This window comes from Bos grunniens, chromosome 20 (assembly GCF_055505025.1).
Source record: "Bos grunniens cultivar Pamir isolate PY7600 chromosome 20, Bosgru_T2T1.0, whole genome shotgun sequence".
In the NCBI taxonomy this organism is placed as follows: domain Eukaryota; kingdom Metazoa; phylum Chordata; class Mammalia; order Artiodactyla; family Bovidae; genus Bos; species Bos grunniens.
In genome coordinates this window covers 46,393,247-46,415,570 of record NC_141184.1, presented here as the reverse complement: position 1 = coordinate 46,415,570, position 22,324 = coordinate 46,393,247, and the positions used below count along the sequence as shown (strand labels likewise).

At 36.3% G+C, this 22,324-nt stretch overlaps 1 protein-coding gene across 7 annotated transcripts in view; it reads right to left on the bottom strand.

Annotated features, from left to right (window-relative positions):
• NDUFS4 (NADH:ubiquinone oxidoreductase subunit S4) overlaps window positions 1–22,324 on the bottom strand; it is a 115,841-nt gene that overhangs the window by 48,919 nt on the left and 44,598 nt on the right. For 4 of the 7 annotated variants that reach the window (XM_086361682.1, XM_086361685.1, XM_086361684.1 and 1 more), the window contains exon 2: window positions 5,755–5,833. In XM_086361682.1, the coding sequence (XP_086217808.1) occupies window positions 5,755–5,833 (79 nt within the window). Of the gene's footprint in view, window positions 1–5,754; window positions 5,834–15,178; window positions 21,170–22,324 lie in introns of those variants that run through there. The other 3 variants (XM_086361680.1, XM_086361683.1, XM_086361681.1) reach the window with 1 other exon arrangement.

The following is a 22,324-nucleotide window of genomic DNA, read 5'->3' as shown; positions in this document are numbered from 1 at the left end:
AACTTCTGTTCTTACATTCAAACTGGCCAAGTTGTTTTGCTTGCAATATGTGAAGAGAATTGATTACACAGATATGTAATTAGAAAAGAGAGCAATAACTTAATATTCTCATTCTCACATTAAATCTATTGTTTGCTCCTGCACTTCGATATCCATTCATGATTTTATAACATATGTTAAGTCATACGGAAAACAGTGGTTCACACAAGTATGAAGATCTTCCAAATGTTAAAATATTTCATTACATAATATTTTAAAAGTCAATTCATTAATATCACTACCAATCCCATTAGAATAGTCTTTAAGTACGGGGAAGCTGTCAAGCTCATTCAGATCAGCGACAAAGTTCTACAAAAATTTTCATTTTCACTTGAAAGCTTAAAGTTTATCACAGAAAACATTTCCTGGAAATGACAAATTTATTTTTGAAAAAATGGCTTGGCTACCATGTACCAAAAACTGAATAACAATCATAATTTGCGTGCTGTTTTTTCAAGTAAAAGTTCTTCCATGAAAAAAGGACTAGATTCAGTTTGCAACAGCAACTCAGTCATACAAGTGCTTTTCCTTGAGACAGCTGTCCTTCTGTATGCAGAAGAGTTTTATGCATACTTCTGTTCTGCTACATAGAACATTTAAAAAAGTATATGCACAATTGAGATTTTTTAAAAAATTAATAATTTTCACTGCTTTATCAAAGACATTAAGTGAAACTAGCTTTTTTCCTTTTTTTTAAAGCCTCAAATGCAAGGAAGTGAAGGGTACAAAGACAGGATACACAGGGCCATTGCCTTGATTTAGGCTACGGTGCTAACAGTTTTGCCACAGTTGCTTTTATAACAAGTGTCAATGTCAACACAGTGAAAGGGCAAATTAAGTCTCCATATAATTATGAAAATAGTTCGACTTTGTAGGCCTTCTATAAAAGTCGTGCTCCCTCAGCCCCAGCCCAGTATTCTTTGAGAACCATTGATTTAGGACCAAAGAACTGTTTTCAAATATACAGAAGGCGATCATGTAGAAAATGGCAAGCCCCGTATACTATTAGGCCAGCTCTTGAACCACTGGATATTATTTATAAAGAAGTAGCTTGGGGCTTCCTCAGTGGCTCAGCGGTAAAAACCGCCTACCAATGCAGGAGACACTAGTTTGATGCCTGGTCCCAGAGGACCCCACATGCCCCAGAGCAACTAAGCCTGTGGGCCTCAACTACTGAAGCTGCGCTCTAGAGCACAGGAACAAGGAACGTCAACATTACTGAAGCCCAGGTGCCCTAGGGAACTAGAGTAGACCCCGCTTGCTGCAACGAGAGAGAAGCCTGTGCAGCAGCAAAGACACAGCACAGCCAAAAAAATAAAATTATTTTTTTTTTAAAGTATCTTAGCATCAAATTTGGAAATAATCTTTTCTGTTAAAAAAATTGATATTTTATGAACAGTTAAAATCCAACCTTGGTTCTGACCCCAAAAAATGAACACCAGAGTCAAACTACAGAACAGTTGGATCACCCCCTAAAATTTTCTAATGCCCTTTATAGTTAACTGCTCCTCCTACATCCAACCCTGAAAACCACTGATCAGTTTTTCTGTCCTGAGAGTTTTGCCTATTCTAAAATGTCAAATGTCAAATAAATGAAATCACACAGGATGTACAAAGTCTTTGGGTCTGGTTTATCAGCATAAAGCACTTGAGGTTCATCCACGGTGGTTCCTAATCAGTGCGTATAAATTGACTGACAGGTTGTTTCCAGTTTTTAGAATTATTAATAAAGCTATTAAAAACATTTACATGCAGGATTTTGTATAAACATAGATTTCATTTCACTTGGGTAAATATTTAGAAGTGAGACTACAGATTATAAGGTAAAAACATGTTTAACTTCATAAGAAACTGCCACACTATTTTCCAAAACAGCTAATAGTTGTACCATTCTGGATTCCTCCTGTAAGAGTTCTAGTAGCTCTGTATCCTCACTAGCATTTGGTATGGTTAGTTTTTTTTTTTTTTTTAGTAACTTATTTATTTTATTTTTGGTTGTGCCAGGTCTTCTTGCAATGCATGGGCTTTCTCTAGTTACAAAGCACAGCTTCTAGGCACATGGGCTTCAGGAGTTGCAGCGTACGGGCCCTAGAACAGCAGGCTCAGTAGTGGTGCACCAGCTTAGTTGCTCCAGAACACGTGCAATCTTCCCAAACCAGGGACCAAACCCATGTCCCTGGCACTGGCAAGCGGATTCTTACCCACTGTACCACCAGGGAAGCCCTGGTATGGTCAGTTTTTTTAAGCCATTCAAATACGTGTCTAGTGGTATCTCACTCTAGTTTTAATATGCAATTCCATAATCACTCATGATGTTAAGCATCTTTTCATGTGTTTATATTCCATCTGAATATCTTCTGGGTACTGCCTGCTTGTTTTTGAGTTAATATCTTATTATTTAAAGTGGTTTTTATTTTCTGGATACAATTCCTTTATCAGAAACGTGTTTTGTAAATATTTTCTCCCAAACTATGGCTTGTATTTCCATTCTTTTAACAATGTCTTTCAAATTTCTTTGAAAATTTTATTTGTGAGGAAGTCTAACTATAATTTTTTTTTAGAAAATGAATTATGCTTCAGTGTCATAGCTAAAAAATATTTATCCAATCCAAACTTATCAAGATTTTCTCCTACATTTTGTTCTAAAAGTTTAACAATTTCTGGTTTTACATTTTGGACTATGAGTTTACATCTAGGGCTTTGAGTTAATGAATGTTTTTTTTTTTCCCCCCTGCATTTTAATATACAATTATTCTATCTTAATTTAAAGACTATTTTTCTCAATAAGAAAAAGCCTTCTAATAATTATGACTGATCAGTAACATAAAGAGCAGCATCAAAAGAAATAAGAATCAGCTGTTCTGTCCAAATTACCTTTCCAACGCTCCCTCTATGAAGTCCCCAGAGGGGGATGTCTTAAGGAAAGACTTACAGGTCTTCTTCCCTCATGCACTTAATCCTCACCCTCCAACAATTCAGCTTTCATCGTTTATTATTAATTGAATTCTCACATACAATTTCTCTTGAATAAGAGGTTAAATGATTTTTTAGATGAAAAAAAACCTGATGCAGTAACAAAACTAGGTAACATCTGAAGTTATCCTTTGGTTTTAAATTCCTAAGATCCATTTTCTAAAACTAGAATAACCACTGAAATTGATCCCCAACTAAGTTTAGTTTGTATGCTTAATCACTGGGCTTTAGACAGCATCACCTATATTAATTTAAAAAATACATTATGTAACAATATTCAATAGAAATCATAATAATGGCTATTTCCCTTACCTTCCAATTAAGATTCTAGTTTCTATCTAATTTCAGATACAAATACAATAGTAGTCTAGTGTTGAGTAATAAAAATGGTATATTAAGTTAATAAATGGGTTTACCTTATGTAACAGTGACATTAAAATGCTGTTTCTACATCTTTTAAGATACTCATGAGGATTTACTTCACATTTTGAAATATTTTTATCATTAATGATATATATTTTTAGAATCATTTTTGTTCAAAATGCAAACATAATCAACTTCAATTGCTCAGTATTTCTGGATGTACTCTTCAGCCCCTGGTCTTATCATTTTGCTACTTATCATGTCTGCCACTCAACAGTGTGTAGGAACAAGAAGACATAAAACCCCTATTGGCATTACATTACCTATTTGATCACTTAATACTTCCATTTTAATATAAAGCTAAATGAATGGGTAAAACTTTGGTTTGAAAATTACCTGTGGGTTTTAGTTTTCCATATTAAGCATCAATTCAAGAACTATGAATAATTATACATTAGACTTCAACTGATTTCAACTGGAATATCATACTGATATATTGACCACTATACTTTAAGAAAAACGTAACAAAGCTGGGGAAAATCTAAAAAGAAGAACAAAACTCATTAAAAAGTATACAACTGACTTTAGGGAATATCATTAAAAACACAAAACTCAGAGTAGTTTGTATACCTCTGGTATGATTCACAGCACCTTTTTAGAGCAATAGATTGTTGTCGGACGTACTCATTTTGTGAACTAGTAAGAAATGCTACTGACAAACTCTAAAATTTGAAACTTTACTGTAGACAGTAAACCTCATAATACTGGAATGAGAGAGTAACCTCTTGAGGCTTAAAAGAGATAGTCATTGGAAAAAGTAAAATAATAGTATCCTCATTAATTTATGAACACGTGGCATGTGTAAATCCTCTTCCTCTCACACGCATATCTGCCTCGTTGCTTTTATACTTGACTAAGCAAATGATATTTAGGGAGTTTTTGTTTGTTTTTTTGCTACGCCTCACAGTGTGCAAGATCTTAGTTCTCCAAACTATGGATGGAACCCTGGGCTCCCCTGCAGTGGAAGCTTGAAGTCTTTACTACTGGACCATCAGAGAGTTCCCAGCAAGTGATATTTGATTAACATTTGATGAATAGGTAGATGGTACTTGAATGAAGAGCTAGTGAATTGGTAAAAAGCAGCTAGGCATAATTAACTGAAATCTAAATGCCCTAAAGCAGTAAAGAACAGCAAGGGCCAGGCTTGGTGAGGCTGAAGCACAGTTATATAAAAGACAGAGATACAAGATAAACTTAGAAATGTAGGAGTTAAATCACGAAAGACTTCAAAGGCCATGATAAGATTTTAGTGTTTACTCTCAGGTCAGTAAGAAACACCAAGGGATTTTAGACAAGAGGATGATACAACCAGCATTTTAAAAAGACTATTCTGGTCATCCTGTGGAAAATGAATTAGAAGAAGATTAAAGTATCTATGGAGATCAATTAAGAAACACCACAGCAATCCAGCTTTAACTAGGATGATGGCAAGGTCAGTACACAGATCTAAGACAGAATTTAAAGACAAAACCAACCAGTCTTAAGCATAAGCAGACTTCCAAATTGTCCATTTACTTCTCTATTTTTTATCTGTTTATATCTTTAAGGTGCAAATAGAAACTTAAATGTGACCTATTATTTAAATTATGTTTACAGGTTCAATGGAGTGGCAAAAGAATGTACAATCAGAAGGAGAGTAGCTAAGAAACATACCCATATATCTGATCTAACCGAATATAGAATGAAAAGTATATCTATACGATTGCATGTTTTTACTAGAAGTTTTAGAACCTTTTTACAAAATGTATACTGTTGTACGATATAAACATAACAAGTTGCCTCTAAAGTAACACCACATACAGAAAAATTTTATGTGAGTACCAAAATTCAATCTGCTACTGATCAACAGAAGAACATTATTCATTTGCTGATAGTTGTAATCACTCATACATAAGGCAGAAATAGGATGTGTATGTGTGTATACACACATATATATGCACAGCAACAGTACCAATCATTGGTTCCAGAAAAACCCAATATACTTAATTTTAGATGGTACTAGTGTGTCTTACAATTTAAGTGAGAAAATCACAAATAATATATTCATTACAAAACCAAAAAAAATTCTGGTGTCTACTTATAAACATCACAAAAATGGAAGCCTTCTGTAATTTTAATTATATGTTTGTGTATGACTTAATATTTGTGTAAAATGCTTAACACAAATTATCTTTTTGTAATGATTATTTCTTCTTAAAATTTATATGCAGTCAAGAAATCACTATCCTAGAAGAACCCTGACCACCATACTGAAAAATCTGTTGTACAAAAATAACCCTGAAGGCAGAATCCTAGCAGTGTATAGTAGAAAATTCTTACCAATTTTTCATCAACTGTTATGAGTTGCGTGTCTCGAGTTTGGTCCTGTGCCAGCCTCCATGTGGAAGTGCTCAACGACCTGCAGTGTGAGACTTTAAGTTAAAAAATGATCCGTGCAATGAGAAAAGAGAGGCAGACAAATCTTACATAAACCAGCTACTTTAACACTATCAGTCTTATAAAACAAAAAGAACAGAAAGAAAGAGGGCACAAAAAATCCTTTTTCTCCACAATTAGTTCTGTCTGCTGAGATTCTGGCAGAGTCTCACTAGACAGTTCACAAAAGGCTGTACTTCACGGCAGTCTATAGGCTCTCAGTCATAGAAGGCCCCCAGTAACAAGAACTGTTCTGCTCTCTATAAATGTACACTGGCTAGTTTGTCATTATGAAGAGGAAAAATGCAGAGCTATATCAACCCTTCTGGAAGGCCAATTCCTAAAGGATGCCATCAGAAAGAAACAAATATCTCAATCAAATTCTTAGTGGAATAAAGAAAAGGCTGTGCAATTAACACAGGATTAATAAGTTTCTTTGCTCTAATTTCAAATCAAAAGTAGTTTAAATAGGAATGATTTGTATGATCATTTAATATTATTGTTTTAATCCTGGATCCCATTCACAGAATTGAAGAAAGTCTGAATAGTTAAAATAGAAACATTAAGTCAGCAATAAAATCAGGACAGAATCTAACTCTTTTACATTAGTATGGTTGCACCCTCAACCCAAAGAAGCCTGGCGCTAGTGGTAAAGAACCTGTCTACCAATGCAGAAGATGTAAGAAATGTGTGTTCCATCCATGGGTTGGGAAGATCCTCTGGAGGAGGAAATAGCAGCCTGCTCTAGTATTCTTGCCTGGAAAATTCTATGGACAGAGGAGCCTGGCGGGCTACAGTCCATGCGATCACAGAGTTGAACATGACTGAACGACTAACACTACTAGCACTCACAGATTTTTAAATCTCATGTACACATTGTAGTTTATACCAGTGAATGTAATAGCCATCAATGTGCAATTTACTTTTTTAAATTTTGCAAAATATTAAGCCATCCTATGTAGATTTCTTTTTTGAAAGTAAGTTAATATATACAATTGACTCAAACCAGCTGAATATACAGTATTCAAATTCAATTCTTTAACTTAATGCAATATAATCATCATCATAATTTTGATGTTGCTGTTCAGCCACTAAGTCATATCCAACTGTTTTAAGATATAACCTAACCACCAATAATTGATGCAAAATTTCACACCAATGTTTAATTTTCAATAGCTACATGGTTTTATAAAAAAAATCTACTTACTAACAACATAAAGATGACTCATAATACAGAGGGTTTTATTTCATGAACATATTTTCTAAAAAGGGTTCATTATTTTCCCAAATTAATACCATTCATTACCACTGTAAATACCCTGCTCAGAAATATATCCACAAAAAAGAATATACTAACAAAGTATAATTAACCACCTTTGAAATCTATTTACTCTGGCAATCACTAAGATCAATAACTACATTTTGAATACTTTTAACCAAATCCATATACTGCAAGAAAAAAAAAAAAGAGGCAATGAAAAGGGTACTCAGGAAAACCTGAAATATTAGAAGTATTAGAAAACGTAGCTATATTACAAGGAAATGAAAGTACATAGTTCCTCTAATGAACAGAAGTATTAGACCAAAGTAGTGCAAATTAGATAGATTAAAACTATAATCCATGAGCTGTGCAATTTTAAACTGTGCAGTAGATTTGACTGATTTAAAGAATTTTAAATTGTATGATAAAATCTTATTGTAAATTAGTCAAAACACAAAATAAATTTTTAAAAACTTCTAAAGTATATATACTTTAAGGATTTGTTGTTTAGTCGCTAAGTCGTGTCTGACTCTGCGACCCTATGGACTGCAGCATGCAAGGCTTCCCTGTCCTTCACTATCTCCCGGATTTGCTCAAATTCATGTCCATTGAATTGGTGATGCCATCCAACCAACTCATCTTCTATTGACCCCTTCTCCTCTTGCTTTCAATCATTCCCAGCATCAGTGCCTTTTCCAGTGAGTTGAAACTTTGTGCCAGGTGGCCAAAATATTGGGGCTTCAGCTTTAGCATCAGTCCTTCCAATGAATATTCAGGGTGGATTTTCTTTAGGACTGACTGGTTTGATCTCCTTGCAGTCCAAGGGCCTCTCAAGAGTTTTCTCCAACACCACAGTTTGAAAGCATCAATTCTTTTAACACTCAAGCCTTCCTTATGATCCAACTCTCACACCTTTACATGACTACTGGAAAAACTATAGCTTTGACTAGACAGACTTTTCTTGGCAAAGTGATGTCTCTGCTTTTTAATACACTATCTAGGTTTTGTCATAGTTTTTCTTTCAAGGGGCAAGCATCTTTTAATTTCATGGCTATAGTCATCGTGTGCAGTGATTCTGAAGCCCAAGAAAACAAAGTCTGTCACTATTTCCATTGTTTCCCATCTATTTGCCATGAAGTGGTAGGACTGAATGCCAAAATCTTTGTTTTTTGAATGTTGAGTTCTAAGCTAGCTTTTTCCACTCTCCTCTTTCACCTTCATCAAGAAGCTCCTTAGTTCCTCTTCACTTTCTGCCATCAGGGTGGTGTTATCTGCATATCTGAGGTTATTGATATTTCTCCTGGCAATCTGGATCCCAGATTGTGCTTCATCCAGCTCAGCATTTCACATGATGTACTCTGCATACAAATTAAATAAGCAGGGTGACAATATACAGCTTTGATGTATAGGGCTTCCCTGGTGGCTCAGACAGCAAAGAATCTGCCTGCAGCGTGGGAGACCCAGGTTCAATCCCCGGGTTAGGAAGATTCTCTGGAGAAGTAAATGGCAACCCACTCCAGTATTCTTGCCTGGAAAATCCCAAGGATGGAGGGGCCTGGCAGGATACAGTCCATGGGGTTGCAAAGAGTTGGAAACAACTGAGCCACTTCAATTTCCCAATTTTGAACCAGTTTGCTGTTTCATGTCCAGTTCTAACTGTTGCTTCTTGATCTGCATAACAGGTTTCTCAGGAGGCAGGTAAGGTGGTCTGGTATTCTATCTAAGAATTTTCCACAGTTTGTTGTGATCCACACAATCAACGGCTTTAGCATAGTCAATGAAGCAGAAGTAGATGTTTTTCTGGAACTTTCTTGCCTTTTTTATGATCCAACAGATGTTGGAAATTTGATCTCTGGTTCCTCTGCCTTTTCTAAAACCAGCTTGAACATCTGGAAGTTCATGGTTCATGTACTGTTGAAGCCTAGCTTGGAGAATTTTGAGCATTACTTTGCTAGCTAGGGTGTGAGTACAATTGTGCACTAGTTTGAATATTCTTTGGCATTGCCTTTCTTTGGGATTGGAATGAAAACTGACCTTTTCCAGTCCTGTGGCCACTGCTGAGTTTTCCAAATTTGCTGGCATATTGAGTACAGCACTTTCACAGCATCAACTTTCAGGATTTGAAATAGCTCAGCTGGAATTCCATCACCTCCACTAGCTTTGTTCATAGTGATGCTTTCTAAGGCCCCCTTGACTTCACACTCCAGGGTGTCTGGCTCTAGGTGAGTGATCACACCATCATAGTTATCCAAAGTCATTAAAATCTTTTTTGTATAGTTCTTCTGTGTGTTCTTGCCACCTCTTCTTAATATCTTCTGCTTCTGTTAGGTCTATACAGTTTCTGTCCTTTATTGTGCCTATCTTTGCATGAAATGGTTCCTTGGTATCTCTAATTTTCTTGAAGAGATCTCTAGTCTTTCCCATTCTATTGCTTTCTCTATTTCTTTGCAGTGTTCACTTAAGAAGGCTTTCTTATCTCTACTTGATATTCTTTGGAACTCTGCCTTCAAATGGGTATACATTCCTCTTCTCCTTTGCATTTTGCTTCTCTTTTCTCAGCTATTTGTAAGGCCTCCTCAGACAACCATTTTGTCTTTTTGCATTTCTTTTTCTTGGAGATGGTTTTGATCACCACTTCCTGTAAAATATTATGAACCTCCATCCATGGTTTCTTCAGGCACTCTATCAGATTATAACCATTAGTGAAAGTATTAGTCACTCAGTGGCAAGTGATTCTTTGCAACCCCATGGACTGTAGCCTGCCAGGTTTCAATGTCCACTGAATTCACAAGGCAAGAATACCAGAGTGGGTTGCCATTCCCTTCTCCAGAGGATCTTCCCAACCCAAGGATCGAACCTAGAGTCACCAGGGAAGCCCTCATACTCATGAGGATAGTTACAAAAAAAATAATAAGTATTGGTAGAATATGGAGAAATAAGAACCCTTGTGCACTACTAGTAAGAATGTAAAATGCAGTTGCTGTGGAAAACAGCATGGCAGGTTCTAAAAAAATTAAACTCGGAATTAATATATGGTCCAGCAATTCCACTTATGGGTACATTCACAAAATAACTGAAAACAAAGACTCAAATAGATACTTGTACATAAATATTCATAGTAGCATTATTAGCAAAATCAAAAAGCAAAAACTGTCAAATATTAATAATCATATTTTAGTTGACCATGTATCATAACACTAGGAAGCTAAGTATACATGTAGAAATAACTAATATGCAATGATTAGTAAATAAATGGGAATTTTATTTTGGTATTGTACTTATTTTTGAGAAACTTAGAAATTTAATTTGCTCCATGAACTTGCCTTGTTATCTACCCATTTCTTTTGTTAACTGTGCGTGTGTGAAGTTGCTCAGTCATGTCCGACTCTTTGCGACCCTGTGGACTGTAGCCCGCCAGGCTCCTCTGTCCATGAGATTCTCCAGGCAAGAATACTGGAGTGGGTTGCCATTTCCTTCTCCCAGGGGATCTTCCCGACCCAGGGATAGAACCCGGGTCTCTTGCATTGCAGGCAGATGCTTTATCCTCTCAGCCACCAGGGAAGCCTTTTGTTAACTGACCTGTTTACATTTCCAAGTTTCTTAAGTGTCAATCTAAATTCTGAGCTCAAAGGATAAACTGTGACAGCTGTGATGTTATCAATTATTAGAGTATACAATCAATTCTAGTTTTTTGTATAAATTTCCTGAAAGAAAATGAGGTATCCTGGAAATGGATATTAAAAGATATTATTTCTAACTCTGATTTTCCTACTTATTGTTGTGTCTATGAACAAATCATTTAACCCCTCTGCATCTCAATTTCATTTTTGTATATCTGTAACATGAAGACTGGTTGCTCTGTTTTTTTTCCCTAATGATGAGTCTGTGTTATTCTATTAAGTGGAACAGATCATAGTTCTAGTTTGTTTTAAAAGGCAATCTTTTTGCCTGAAAAATCCCAAGGACAGAGGAGCCTGGTGGGCAACAAAGGGTCACAGAGTCAGACATGACTGAGCACCTAAGCAAGCTTATGGAGAAAATTTAAACTGTCTTCATCATACTGCACTCACCTGACAGAAGCAAGAAAGACCTAATTATTAACTGGAAAAATAAACACCAGCGGTCAAGAGATCATTTAATATTCTGGGAAAATATGCAGAGTAAAAGGAAAGACAAAGATCTACAAAAGACTTGGTTAAATTCAGTGGAAACAACAGAGAATATAATTTATAATATATGCACAAATAAAGTATTTAATTCTAGTTTAAATTTATTCCAATAATGTCTAATCTTCACCTAAGCAATTAATATTATCTTAAAATGTTCAACTGATCAAGTAAAAATTATAATACCCTGCTAGTAGATATCTTATGCTTTTCTGAGCCAGGTAGAACTTGTAGCAGGAACTAACAGCTGTTGTGCCAGGGGGTACAACCCAAGCTAAAACCTTAAACTAATTCTTTGAGAGTCATCCAACGGACTAAGGAAAGATCTGTGTAAGAGGGATAAGACTAATTATGCTCACATACCAAACTTTGGAATGGAACTGAAGAGTATAAGGAGGAGAATGTGGGCAAGGGTAATTTTGGAGGGTAGTAACAAAGAACCTGAAGGGCATAATGGAAATCATAAAGGAGAAAGAAATATGCTTAAGTTTATACCAACAGGATATCAAAATAAATATGTATGAGTTTAACAAAGGGAATAAGAAATATAGATGTTGTGGTGATGACAGTAATAATATTACAAAACACAACAAATATATGAAAAGTTCATATTTATGAAGGCCAAATCATTGAGCTATACTGGTTATTAAGCAATAACTTTACTGGTTTGGAATGCCTTAAAGAAAGGAATTGAGTTGCTGTACTTTTGGCACGTCTTGTAAATAACGGAAGCTAGTTTACCATAAAGATGTCAGTTATTAATCTACAAATTAAACATAATGATTATGAAACCTCTAACAGAATTTTTATAAAGTTAGATGATTCTCATGAGGGAAAGTAATTCACAAAAACAGCCAAGAAAATTTTGAAAAACAATCAGAGGCATATTTCAGAGATGTTGCAGGTTCACTTTCAAACTACTGCAATAAAGGAAATATAGCAATAAAGAAAGTCACGAATGTTTTGGTTTGCTGAAGAATATAATAGTTATATTTATACTATACTATAATCTATTAAGTGTGCAATAGCATTGTATCTTTTTTAAAAAAACTGTTATTTAATTTAAAAATACTTTATTGCTAAAAAATGCAAAGCATCAACTGAGACTTCAACAAGTCACAATCTTTCTGAAATAGTAAATCAAGGATCAGTGATCACTGTTTTAAAAAAAGGTGGTGATAATAATGAAAGAGTTTGAAATAAAGTGAGAGTTCCCAAAATGTGACAGACACAAGTGACCAAATGCTGTTGGGAAATGGTGCTGACAGACTTGATCAATGCAGGGTTTCCACAAACCTTCAATTACTGTATCTGTGAAGCACAATAAAATAAGGTATGCCTGTGTAAGGCAGGATTTGCCTTACCAATTAATATGCTACAGCAATTAAAATATCATGGTGTTAGCACAGGCACACACATATAGATCAAATAAACAGCTCAAAGTACAGAAACAAATTACTTAGATCTGTAAATTTATTATATAATAAAAGTGCTATTTCAAATCTGTGGTGAAAAGCTAGAATATTCAGTAGATGATACTGAGACAACTAGCTATCCCTCCATGGAAGAAAAATATTTAAATCCTCTTATAAAATAGTTACATCATATACCAAGGAATTCCAGATAGAGTAATATATACACACACTGTATTGTTTGTATAAATTACTGGGATAAAATGTAAGAATTTTAAAAATCAAAATACAATATCCACTGGACTTTCTTGGTGGTCCAGTGGTTAAGAATCCACCTGCCAATGCAAAAGACATGGATTCGATCCCTGGTCCAGGAAGATCCCACATGCCACAGAGCAACTAAGCTTGTACACAATTTACTAAGCCTGTGCCCTAGAGCCTGTGAACTGTAACTGCTGAGGCCACACACCTAGAGCCTGTGTTCCACAATAAGAGAAGCCACTGCAATGAGACGTGCACTACAATGAAGAGCAGACCTCGTCTGCCCAACTAAAGGAAGCCCATGCGCAGCAAAGACCCAGCACAGACAAAAATAAATAATTAATTTTTAAAAAGGCTATCCATGAACTGTAGAATATCTACAAAGCAAAATAACTTCTGAACAATAGAAGGTACTGCAGACTAAATTAAAGGAAAAATCAGAGATAATAAGTACGGTACACAGAGTAGATAAAAGGCTAATACCTAGAATATATAAAGGACTCAGGAATCAAGAAAAAAATTACCCCCTAAATTGGAGGAATAAAGCACAGGGTATGAACACAGTAGACGTTAATGCCAACTATGTTGCTAATCACCTTAACAACTTATTGACCAGAGACATATTAATACGTCTTTTGTTACCCCAACATTACTAACCAGAGATGTTTCAGTATTCACTTACATAATAAATCACCAGCCACAGGCATTAGTTTCTGCAATAATGCCCCAGTCAATGTGTTAAATGAGAATAGACTACACCAACGGGAAGAGAAAATGTGTCAAGCAATGAAAACAAAAAGCCGGGACCCAGTGATGTTTCCTGAAAGAACCCCATTTTAAATACAGACACAGAGGTTAAGAGAGATGAACAACAACAAAAAAGAAAAGAGATGGAGAAATGCACACCATGCTTACAGAAATCAAATCTTACTTCTGTAGCTATATTAATCTCCAAGCAAATTTCAGCAAAAAGAACATTATCACAAATAAAGAAGGGCATTACATCATCATAAAGGAGTCAATTCTTCAAGAAAACATTAACAGTTCTAAAGGTGTATATGCCACCTTTAGAGCATGTCAAAATATGTGAGGAAAAAACTAAAAGAACTGCGAGGAGAAACAAAGAAATCCATTAGAATAGCTGGAGACTTCAATACTCTTTTAATAGTAATTTGACACAGACACTAGGCAGAATATCAGTAAGGATACAGTTGAACTGAAAAGCCCATTCAATCAACTGAATTTAATGGACATTTATGGAATGCTTCATCCAACAACAGAATATACATTAATATATATACATGGAATATACATAAAACAGTCACAAAGACAGACCATCTTCTTGGCCATAATACACATTAACAAATTTAAAAAAAATAAAAAACACACCATGTATATGCTCAGTCAACAATGGAATTAAACTAGAAATCAGTAACAGAAAACTAGAAAATCCCTAATTACAGCTGACCCTCTAACAACACGCATTTGACCTGTACAGGTCCACTTACACATAGATTTTTTTTTAAAGTACATACATGTACTATAAATGCATTTTCTCTTCCTTATGATTTCCTCAACATTTACTTTTCTCTAGCTTACTTTATTGTAAGAATATAGTATATCATATATACAACATACAAAATAACTTAATCAACTATTCATGTTATCAGTAAGGCTTTTGGCCAATAGTATGCTATTTGTAAGATATCAAGTTTGGAGGGAGTCAAAATTATACATGAATTTTCAAATTCACAGAGAAGCACCCCTAACCTCCATGATACTCAAGAGATAATTGTATTTGGAGACTAAACAACATATTTCTAAATAACTTATGGGTCAAAAGAGGAATTCTCAAGAGAAATTTTAAAATATTTTGAACAAAATGAAAATACCTTTCAAAATTTTGTGGGATACACCAAATGCAGTGTTTAGAAATTTATAACACTGAATGTATATATTAGAAAAAAAGAAAAATTTAACCACCTAAGTTTCCACTATAAAAAACTATAGAAGAGAGCAATGAATAGAAACCTCAGGCATTTCCACTGGGGCTCTGTCCTATATTCTGGGTTTGGGCCACAGGCTATTCCCACAGCAACATGAACTTAAACAACAGCTTCTGTCACAAAGCACACATTTCTGTCAGATTCTCCATTCAAGCCCTCAAAGACCTGCTATGGTGTGGACTAGACCAAAGCCCCCAGATCACATCTGAAGAAACTTCTCACCTGAATGATTGGCTGTTCCTCCCAATCGTAGCTCCGAACTTGTGGACATGAAACACCTTGAAACAGTCCCTGCAGAAGGCTTCTCCTCTTATATCCCCAGGGCAGGTAACCATCTCAACACTAAGACCTGGGTACACCCAACTGCCTGCAGGCCCAAGTGCTGGACACCTCATACCAAACAACCAGCAAGACAGTAACACAGCCCCTCTCATCAAGAGAGGATGCCTATAGGCATACTAAGCTCACAGACACCTCAAGCCATACCACCTGATGCAGTCCTTCCCACAAGAGGGTGAACACTCAGCATCACCCACCAGTGTGTAGACTACTGTCCCTCCCACCAGGAAGCCTACACAATCCCCTGGGCCAGCCTCACCAACGAAGGGGCAAACAACAGAAGCAAGTGGAAAGGAGCCTGCAGTTGATAGAAAGGAGATCATAAACAAAGTAAGTTAAACAAAATGATACAAAAGAGAAATATGCTGCAGATGAAGGAGCAAGGTAAAAACCCACAAGACCAAATAAACGAAGATAAAATAGGCAATCTACTTGAAAATAATTCACAGTAATGACAGTAAAGATGACTCAAAGACTCAGAATGGAGGCACAGACTGAGAAGATACAAGAAATGTTTAACAAAGACCTAGCAGAACTAAAAAACAATCAGTGATAAACACAACTGAAGTGGAAAACACACTAGATGGAATCAACAACAGAATAACTGAGGAAGAAGAACAGATAAGTGAGTTAGAAGATAAAATGGTGAAAATAACTGCTGTGGAGCAGAATAAAGAACAAAAAGAAATGAGGATAGTCTCAGAAACTTTTAGGACAACATTAAATATACCAATGGAAACAGTGACAGACTTCATTTTCTTGGGCTCCTAAATCACTGCAGACAGTGACTGCAGCCATGAAATTAAAAGATGCTTGCTGCTTGGAAGAAAAGCTCTGACAAACCTAGACAGCATATTAAAAAGCAGAGACATTACTTTGCAACAAAGGTCCATCTAGTCAAAGCTATGGTGCTTCCAGTAGTCATGTATGGATGTGAAAGTTGGACTATAAAGAAAGCTGAGTGTCAAAGAATTGATGCTTTTGAACTGGTTTTAGAGAAGGCTCTTGAGAGTCCCTTGGACTGTAAGGAGATCCAACCAGTCCATCCTAAAGGAAATCAGTCCTGGGTGTTCTTTGGAAGGAATGATGCTAAAGCTGAAACTCCAGTACTTTGGCCATCTCATGCGAAGAGTTGACTCATTGGAAAAGACTCTGATGCTGGGAAAGACTGAAGGTAGGAGGAGAAGGGGACGACAGAGAATAAGATGGTTGGACGGCATCACTGACTCGATGGACATGAGTTTAAGCAAGCTTCAGGAGTTGGTGACGGACAGGAAAGCCTGGCATTCTGCAGTCCATGGGGTCACAAAGAGTTGGACACGACTGAGCAACTGAACTGAACTGACTGAAATGTAACAACAGTCAAACTATACAGGTCCCATGAAAAAAGAAAGGGTTTGAGAGAATATTTGAAGACATTCTAGTTGAAAACTTCCCTAACATGTTACCAGCAGTCATGTACGAAAGTGACAGTTGGACAGTAAAGAAGGCTGAGTGCCGAAGAACTGATGTTTTCAAACTGTGGTGCTGGAGAAGACTCTTGAGAGTCCCTTGGGCTGCAAGGAGATCCAACCTGTCAATCTTAAAGGAAATCAGTCCTGAACATTCACTGGAGCTGAAGCTCCAATACTTAGGCCACCAGATATGAAGAGCTGACTCACTGGAAAAGACCCTGATGCTGGGAAAGATTGAGGGCAGGAGGAGAGGGGACGACAGAGGATGAGATGGTTGGATGGCATCACTTACTCAACGGACATGAGTCTGAGCAAACTCAGGGAGGTGGTGAAGGAAAGGAGGCCTGGCATGCTGTAGTTCATAAAGCTGGAAAGAGTCAGACAAGTGACTGAATAACAAGAGTATAGGAAAGGAAATAGCTCACCCAAGTCCAAGAAGGACAGAGAGTCCCATACAGGATAAACCCAAGGAGAAACACAGCACAACACATATTTGTCCAAGCAAAAAAATTAAATTCAAAGAAAAAATATTAAAAGCAGAAAGAGAAAAGCAACGAATAACATACAAGGGAATTCCCATAAATATATTAGCTGATTTTTCAGCAGAAACTCTGCAGGCCAGAGGCAGTGGCAGGATATATTTAAAGTGATGATAGGGAAAAACCAACAACCAAGATAACTCTACCCAGCAAGGATCTCAATCAAATTCAACTGAGAAATCAAAAGTTTTACAGACAAGCAAAAGCTAAGAGAATTCAGCACTACCAAACCAGCTTTACAACAAATGCTACAAGAACTTCTCTAGGTGAGAAACACGAGAAGACAGACACACAAAAGAAAAAAACATACAAAAAGAAACTCAAAACAAAATTAAGAAAATGGTAATGGTAACACACATTATCAATAATTACCTTAGATGGAAATGCATTAAGTGATCCAACCAAACAACACTGACTGGCTGAATGGATACAAAACTAACGCTTGTATAGTTGCTCTCTAGAGAAGACCCACTTCAGATCTAAGAAGACATATATACTGAAAGTGAGGGGATGAAAAATATGTTCTATGCAAACAGAAATCAAAAGAAAGCTGGAGTAGAAATACTCATATCAGACAAAATAGACTTTAAAATAAAGACTATTTCAAGAGACAATGAAAGACACTACATAATGATCTAAGGATCATTTCAAGAAGATATTAATCGTAAATATTTATGTGCCCAACACAGCACTTCAGTGTATAAGGCAAATGCTAACAGCCATGAACGGGAGAGTCAGCAGTGACACAATAATAGTAGGGCACTCTAACACTACTCGTGTACTTGTACCAATAGACAGATTACCCAGACAGAAAATTGCTAAGGAAACACAGCCCTTAAACGACACATTAAACTAAACAGACTTTACATTTATAGGACATTCCATCCAAGAAAAGCAAAATATACTTTTTCTCAAGTGCACATGGAACATTCTCTATGATAGATCACATTTTAGATCTATCACATGATAGATCACATAGAAAACTGCAATCTCATCAAGCATCTTTTGCGACCACAATGCTATGAGGTTAGAAATTAATTACAGGGGAAAAAAAAAACTGTAAAAAACACAAACATGGAGGCTAAACAATACGTTACTACATAACAAAGACATCACAGTGAAGAAATCAAAGAAGAAATTTTAAAAATACTTAGAAACAAATGACAATGAAAACACAACAACCCAAAACCTATGAGACACAGCAAAAGCAAATCTCAGAGGGAAATTTATAGCAATACAATTCCTCCTCGAGAAACAAGAAAAATCTCAAATAAACAACCTAACTTTTCACCTAAAGCAACTAGAGAAAGAAGAACAAATAAAACCAAAGTTAGTTAAAGGAAAAGAAATCATATAGATTAGACAAGAAATACATGAAATAGAAATGAAGAAAACAATAGCAAAGATCAGTGAAACTAAAAACAGGTTGTTTGAGAAGATAAACCAGATAAACAAAGTGAAATGAAAGTTGCTCAGTCATGTCCAACTCTGTGACCCATGGACTCAAGCACACCGAGTTTCTCTGTCCATGGAATTCTCCAGTCCAGAATACTGGAATGGGTAGCTGCTCCCATCTTCAGGGGAATATCTGGAACCCAGGGATCGAACCCAGGTCTCATACATTTCAGGAGGATTCTTTACCATCTGAGCCACCAGATAAACATTTAGCTTCCATCAAGGAAAAAAGGTAGAGTATTCAAACCAATAAAATTAGAAATGGAAAAGGAGAAGTTATGATGGACAATGCAGAAATACAAAGGATCATAACAGACTATCACAAACAACTATATGCCAATGAAATGGACAATCTGGCAAAAATAGACAAATTCTTTAAAAAGTATAACCTTCTAAGACTGAACCATGGAGAAATACAAAATATGAACAGAGCAATGACCAGTAATCAAACTGAAACTCTGGTGTTAATAAGTCTTCCAAAAAACAAAAGTCCAAGACCAGATGGCTTCACAGGTGAATTCTATCCAACATTTAAGTAAGAGCTAAACTTTTCAAACTCATCCCAAAAATTAGAGGGAGGAATACTCCTAAGCTCATTCTATGAAGCCACCATTACTCTGATACCAAAACCAAACAAAAGTATCACAAAAAAAGAAAATTACAGGACAGTATCACCAATGAACCTAGATGCAGAAAGTCATCAACAAAATACCAGCAAACTGAATCCAACAATATGTTAAAAGGGGATTCCTTGGTGGCTCAAACATCCAAAGCAATCTTAAAAAAGAAAAACGGAAGAATCAGGCTCCCTGACTTCAGACTATACTAAAAACCTACAATCATCAAAGCACTACGGTACTGGAACAAAAAAGGAAATACATATCAATGAAGCAGAATAGAAAGCCCAGTGATACACCCATGCACCTATGAACTAATCTATGACAAAGGAGGCAAGAATATAGAGCGCAGACATTTTTTTCCAATATGTGGTGCTAGAAAATCTCTTTAAGGATGAAACTACAACACCCCCTAATGCCACATACAAAAAAAAAAAAAAGCCCAAAACCTCAAAATGCATTAAAGACCTAAATGTAAGGCTAGACATTATAAAACTCTCAGATGAAAACAGGCAGAACACTCTTTGACATAAATCTCACCTCCTAGAGTAATGAAAATAAAACCAAAATTAAACCAATGAAACCTATTTACACTCAAAAGCTCTTGAACACTAAAGGAAACCATAAACCAGGTGAAAAGACAACCCTGAGAATGTGAAAGAAAAGTATTTGCAAATGAAGCAACTAGCGTAAGGATTAATCTCCAAAATATACAAAAGCTCATGTACCTCAATATCAAAAAAACAATCCAATCAACAAATGGCACAGGACCTAAATAGGCAGAAGACCTAAATAGACATTTCTCTAAAGAATACATGAATATGGACAACAAACACATGAAAAGATGCTCAACATCAGTAATTATTAGAGAAATAACTTACACCAATAAGAATGACCATCATCAAAAAAATCTACAAGCAATGAGTTCTGGAGAGGGTGTGGAGAAAAGGGAACACTGTTGGTGGGAATGTAAACTGATATACCCACCATATAACCAGCAAAACATACAGTATCATTTACATTATCACCAAAAAAATAAATAATATTTAGGAGTAAGTCTAAGAAAGCATCTATATGAAGAATACTAGAAAACTCTGATGAAGGAAATCACAAACATCTAATAAAATGAAGGGGCTATTCCATGTTCACCCATGCTCGTCCTGACTTAATATTGTTAAGGTGCCAGCCCTCCCCAAGTTACTCTATAGACCATCACATCCAAATCAAGATTCCAAAAAGTTATTTTGTGGATATCAGCAAACTGATTTCAAATTCAAATAGAAGGACAAAAGATCCAAAATTGCCAAATTCAGACTTAAATTGAAGAAAGTAGGGAAAACCACTAGACCATTCAGGTATGACCTAAATCAAATCCCTTATGATTATACAGTGGAAGTGAGAAATAGATTTAAGGGCCTAGACAGAGTGCCTGATGAACTATGGAATGAGGTTCATGACCCTGTACAGGAGACAGGGATCAAGACCATTCCCATAGAAAAGAAATGCAAAAAAGCAAAATGGCTGTCTGGGAAGGCCTTACAAATAGCTGTGAAAAGAAGAGAAGCGAAAAGCAAAGGAGAAAAGGAAAGATATAAACATCTGAATGCAGAGTTCCAAAGAATAGCAAGAAGGGATAAGAAAGCCTTCTTCAGCAATCAATGCAAAGAAATAGAGGAAAACAACAGAATGGGAAAGACTAGGGATCTCTTCAAGAAAATCAGAGATACCAAAGGAACATTTCATGCAAAGATGGGCTCGATAAAGGACAGAAATGGCATGGACCTAAGAGAAGTAGAAGATATTAAGAAGAGATGGCAAGAATACACAGAAGAACCGTACAAAAAAGATCTTCACGACCCAGATAATCACGATGGTGTGATAACTGACCTAGAGCCAGACATCCTGGAATATGAAGTCAAGTGGGCCTTAGAAAGCATCACTATGGACAAAGCTAGTGGAGGTGATGGAATTCCAGTGGAGCTATTCCAAATCCTGAAAGATGATGCTGTGAAAGTGCTGCACTCAATATGCCAACAAATTTGGAAAACTCAGCAGTGGCCACAGGACTGGAAAAGGTCAGTTTTCATTCCAATCCCAAAGAAACGCAATGCCAAAGAATGCTCAAACTACCGCACAATTGCACTCATCTCACACGCTAGTAAAGTAATGCTCAAAATTCTCCAAGCCAGGCTTCAGCAATATGTGAACCGTGAACTTCCTGATCTTCAAGCTGGTTTTAGAAAAGGCAGAGGAACCAGAGATCAAATTGCCAACATCTGCTGGATCATAGAAAAAGCAAGAGAGTTCCAGAAAAAGATCTATTTCTGCTTTATGGACTATGCCAAAGCCTTTGACTGTGTGGATCACAATCAACTGTGGAAAATTCTGAAAGAGATGGGAATAGCAGACCACCTGATCTGCCTCTTGAGAAATTTGTATGCAGGTCAGGAGGCAACAGTTAGAACTGGACATAGAACAACAGACTGGTTCCAAATAGGAAAAGGAGTTCGTCAAGGCTGTATATTGCCACCCTATTTATTTAACTTATATGCAGAGTACATCATGAGAAACGCTGGACTGGAAGAAGCACAAGCTGGAATCAAGATTGCCGGGAGAAATATCAATAACCTCAGATATGCAGATGACACCACCCTTATGGCAGAAAGTGAAGAGGAACTAAAAAGCCTCTTGATGAAAGGGAAAGTGGAGAGTGAAAAAGTTGGCTTAAAGCTCAACATTCAGAAAACAAAGATCGTGGCATCCGGTCCCATCACTTCATGGGAAATAGATGGGGAAACAGTGGAAACAGTGTCAGACTTTATTTTTCTGTGCTCCAAAATCACTACAGATGGTGACTGCACCCATGAAATTCAAAGACACTCCTTGGAAGGAAAGTTATAAGCAACCTAGATAGCACATTCAAAAGCAGAGACATTACTTGCCAACAAAGGTTCATCTAGTCAA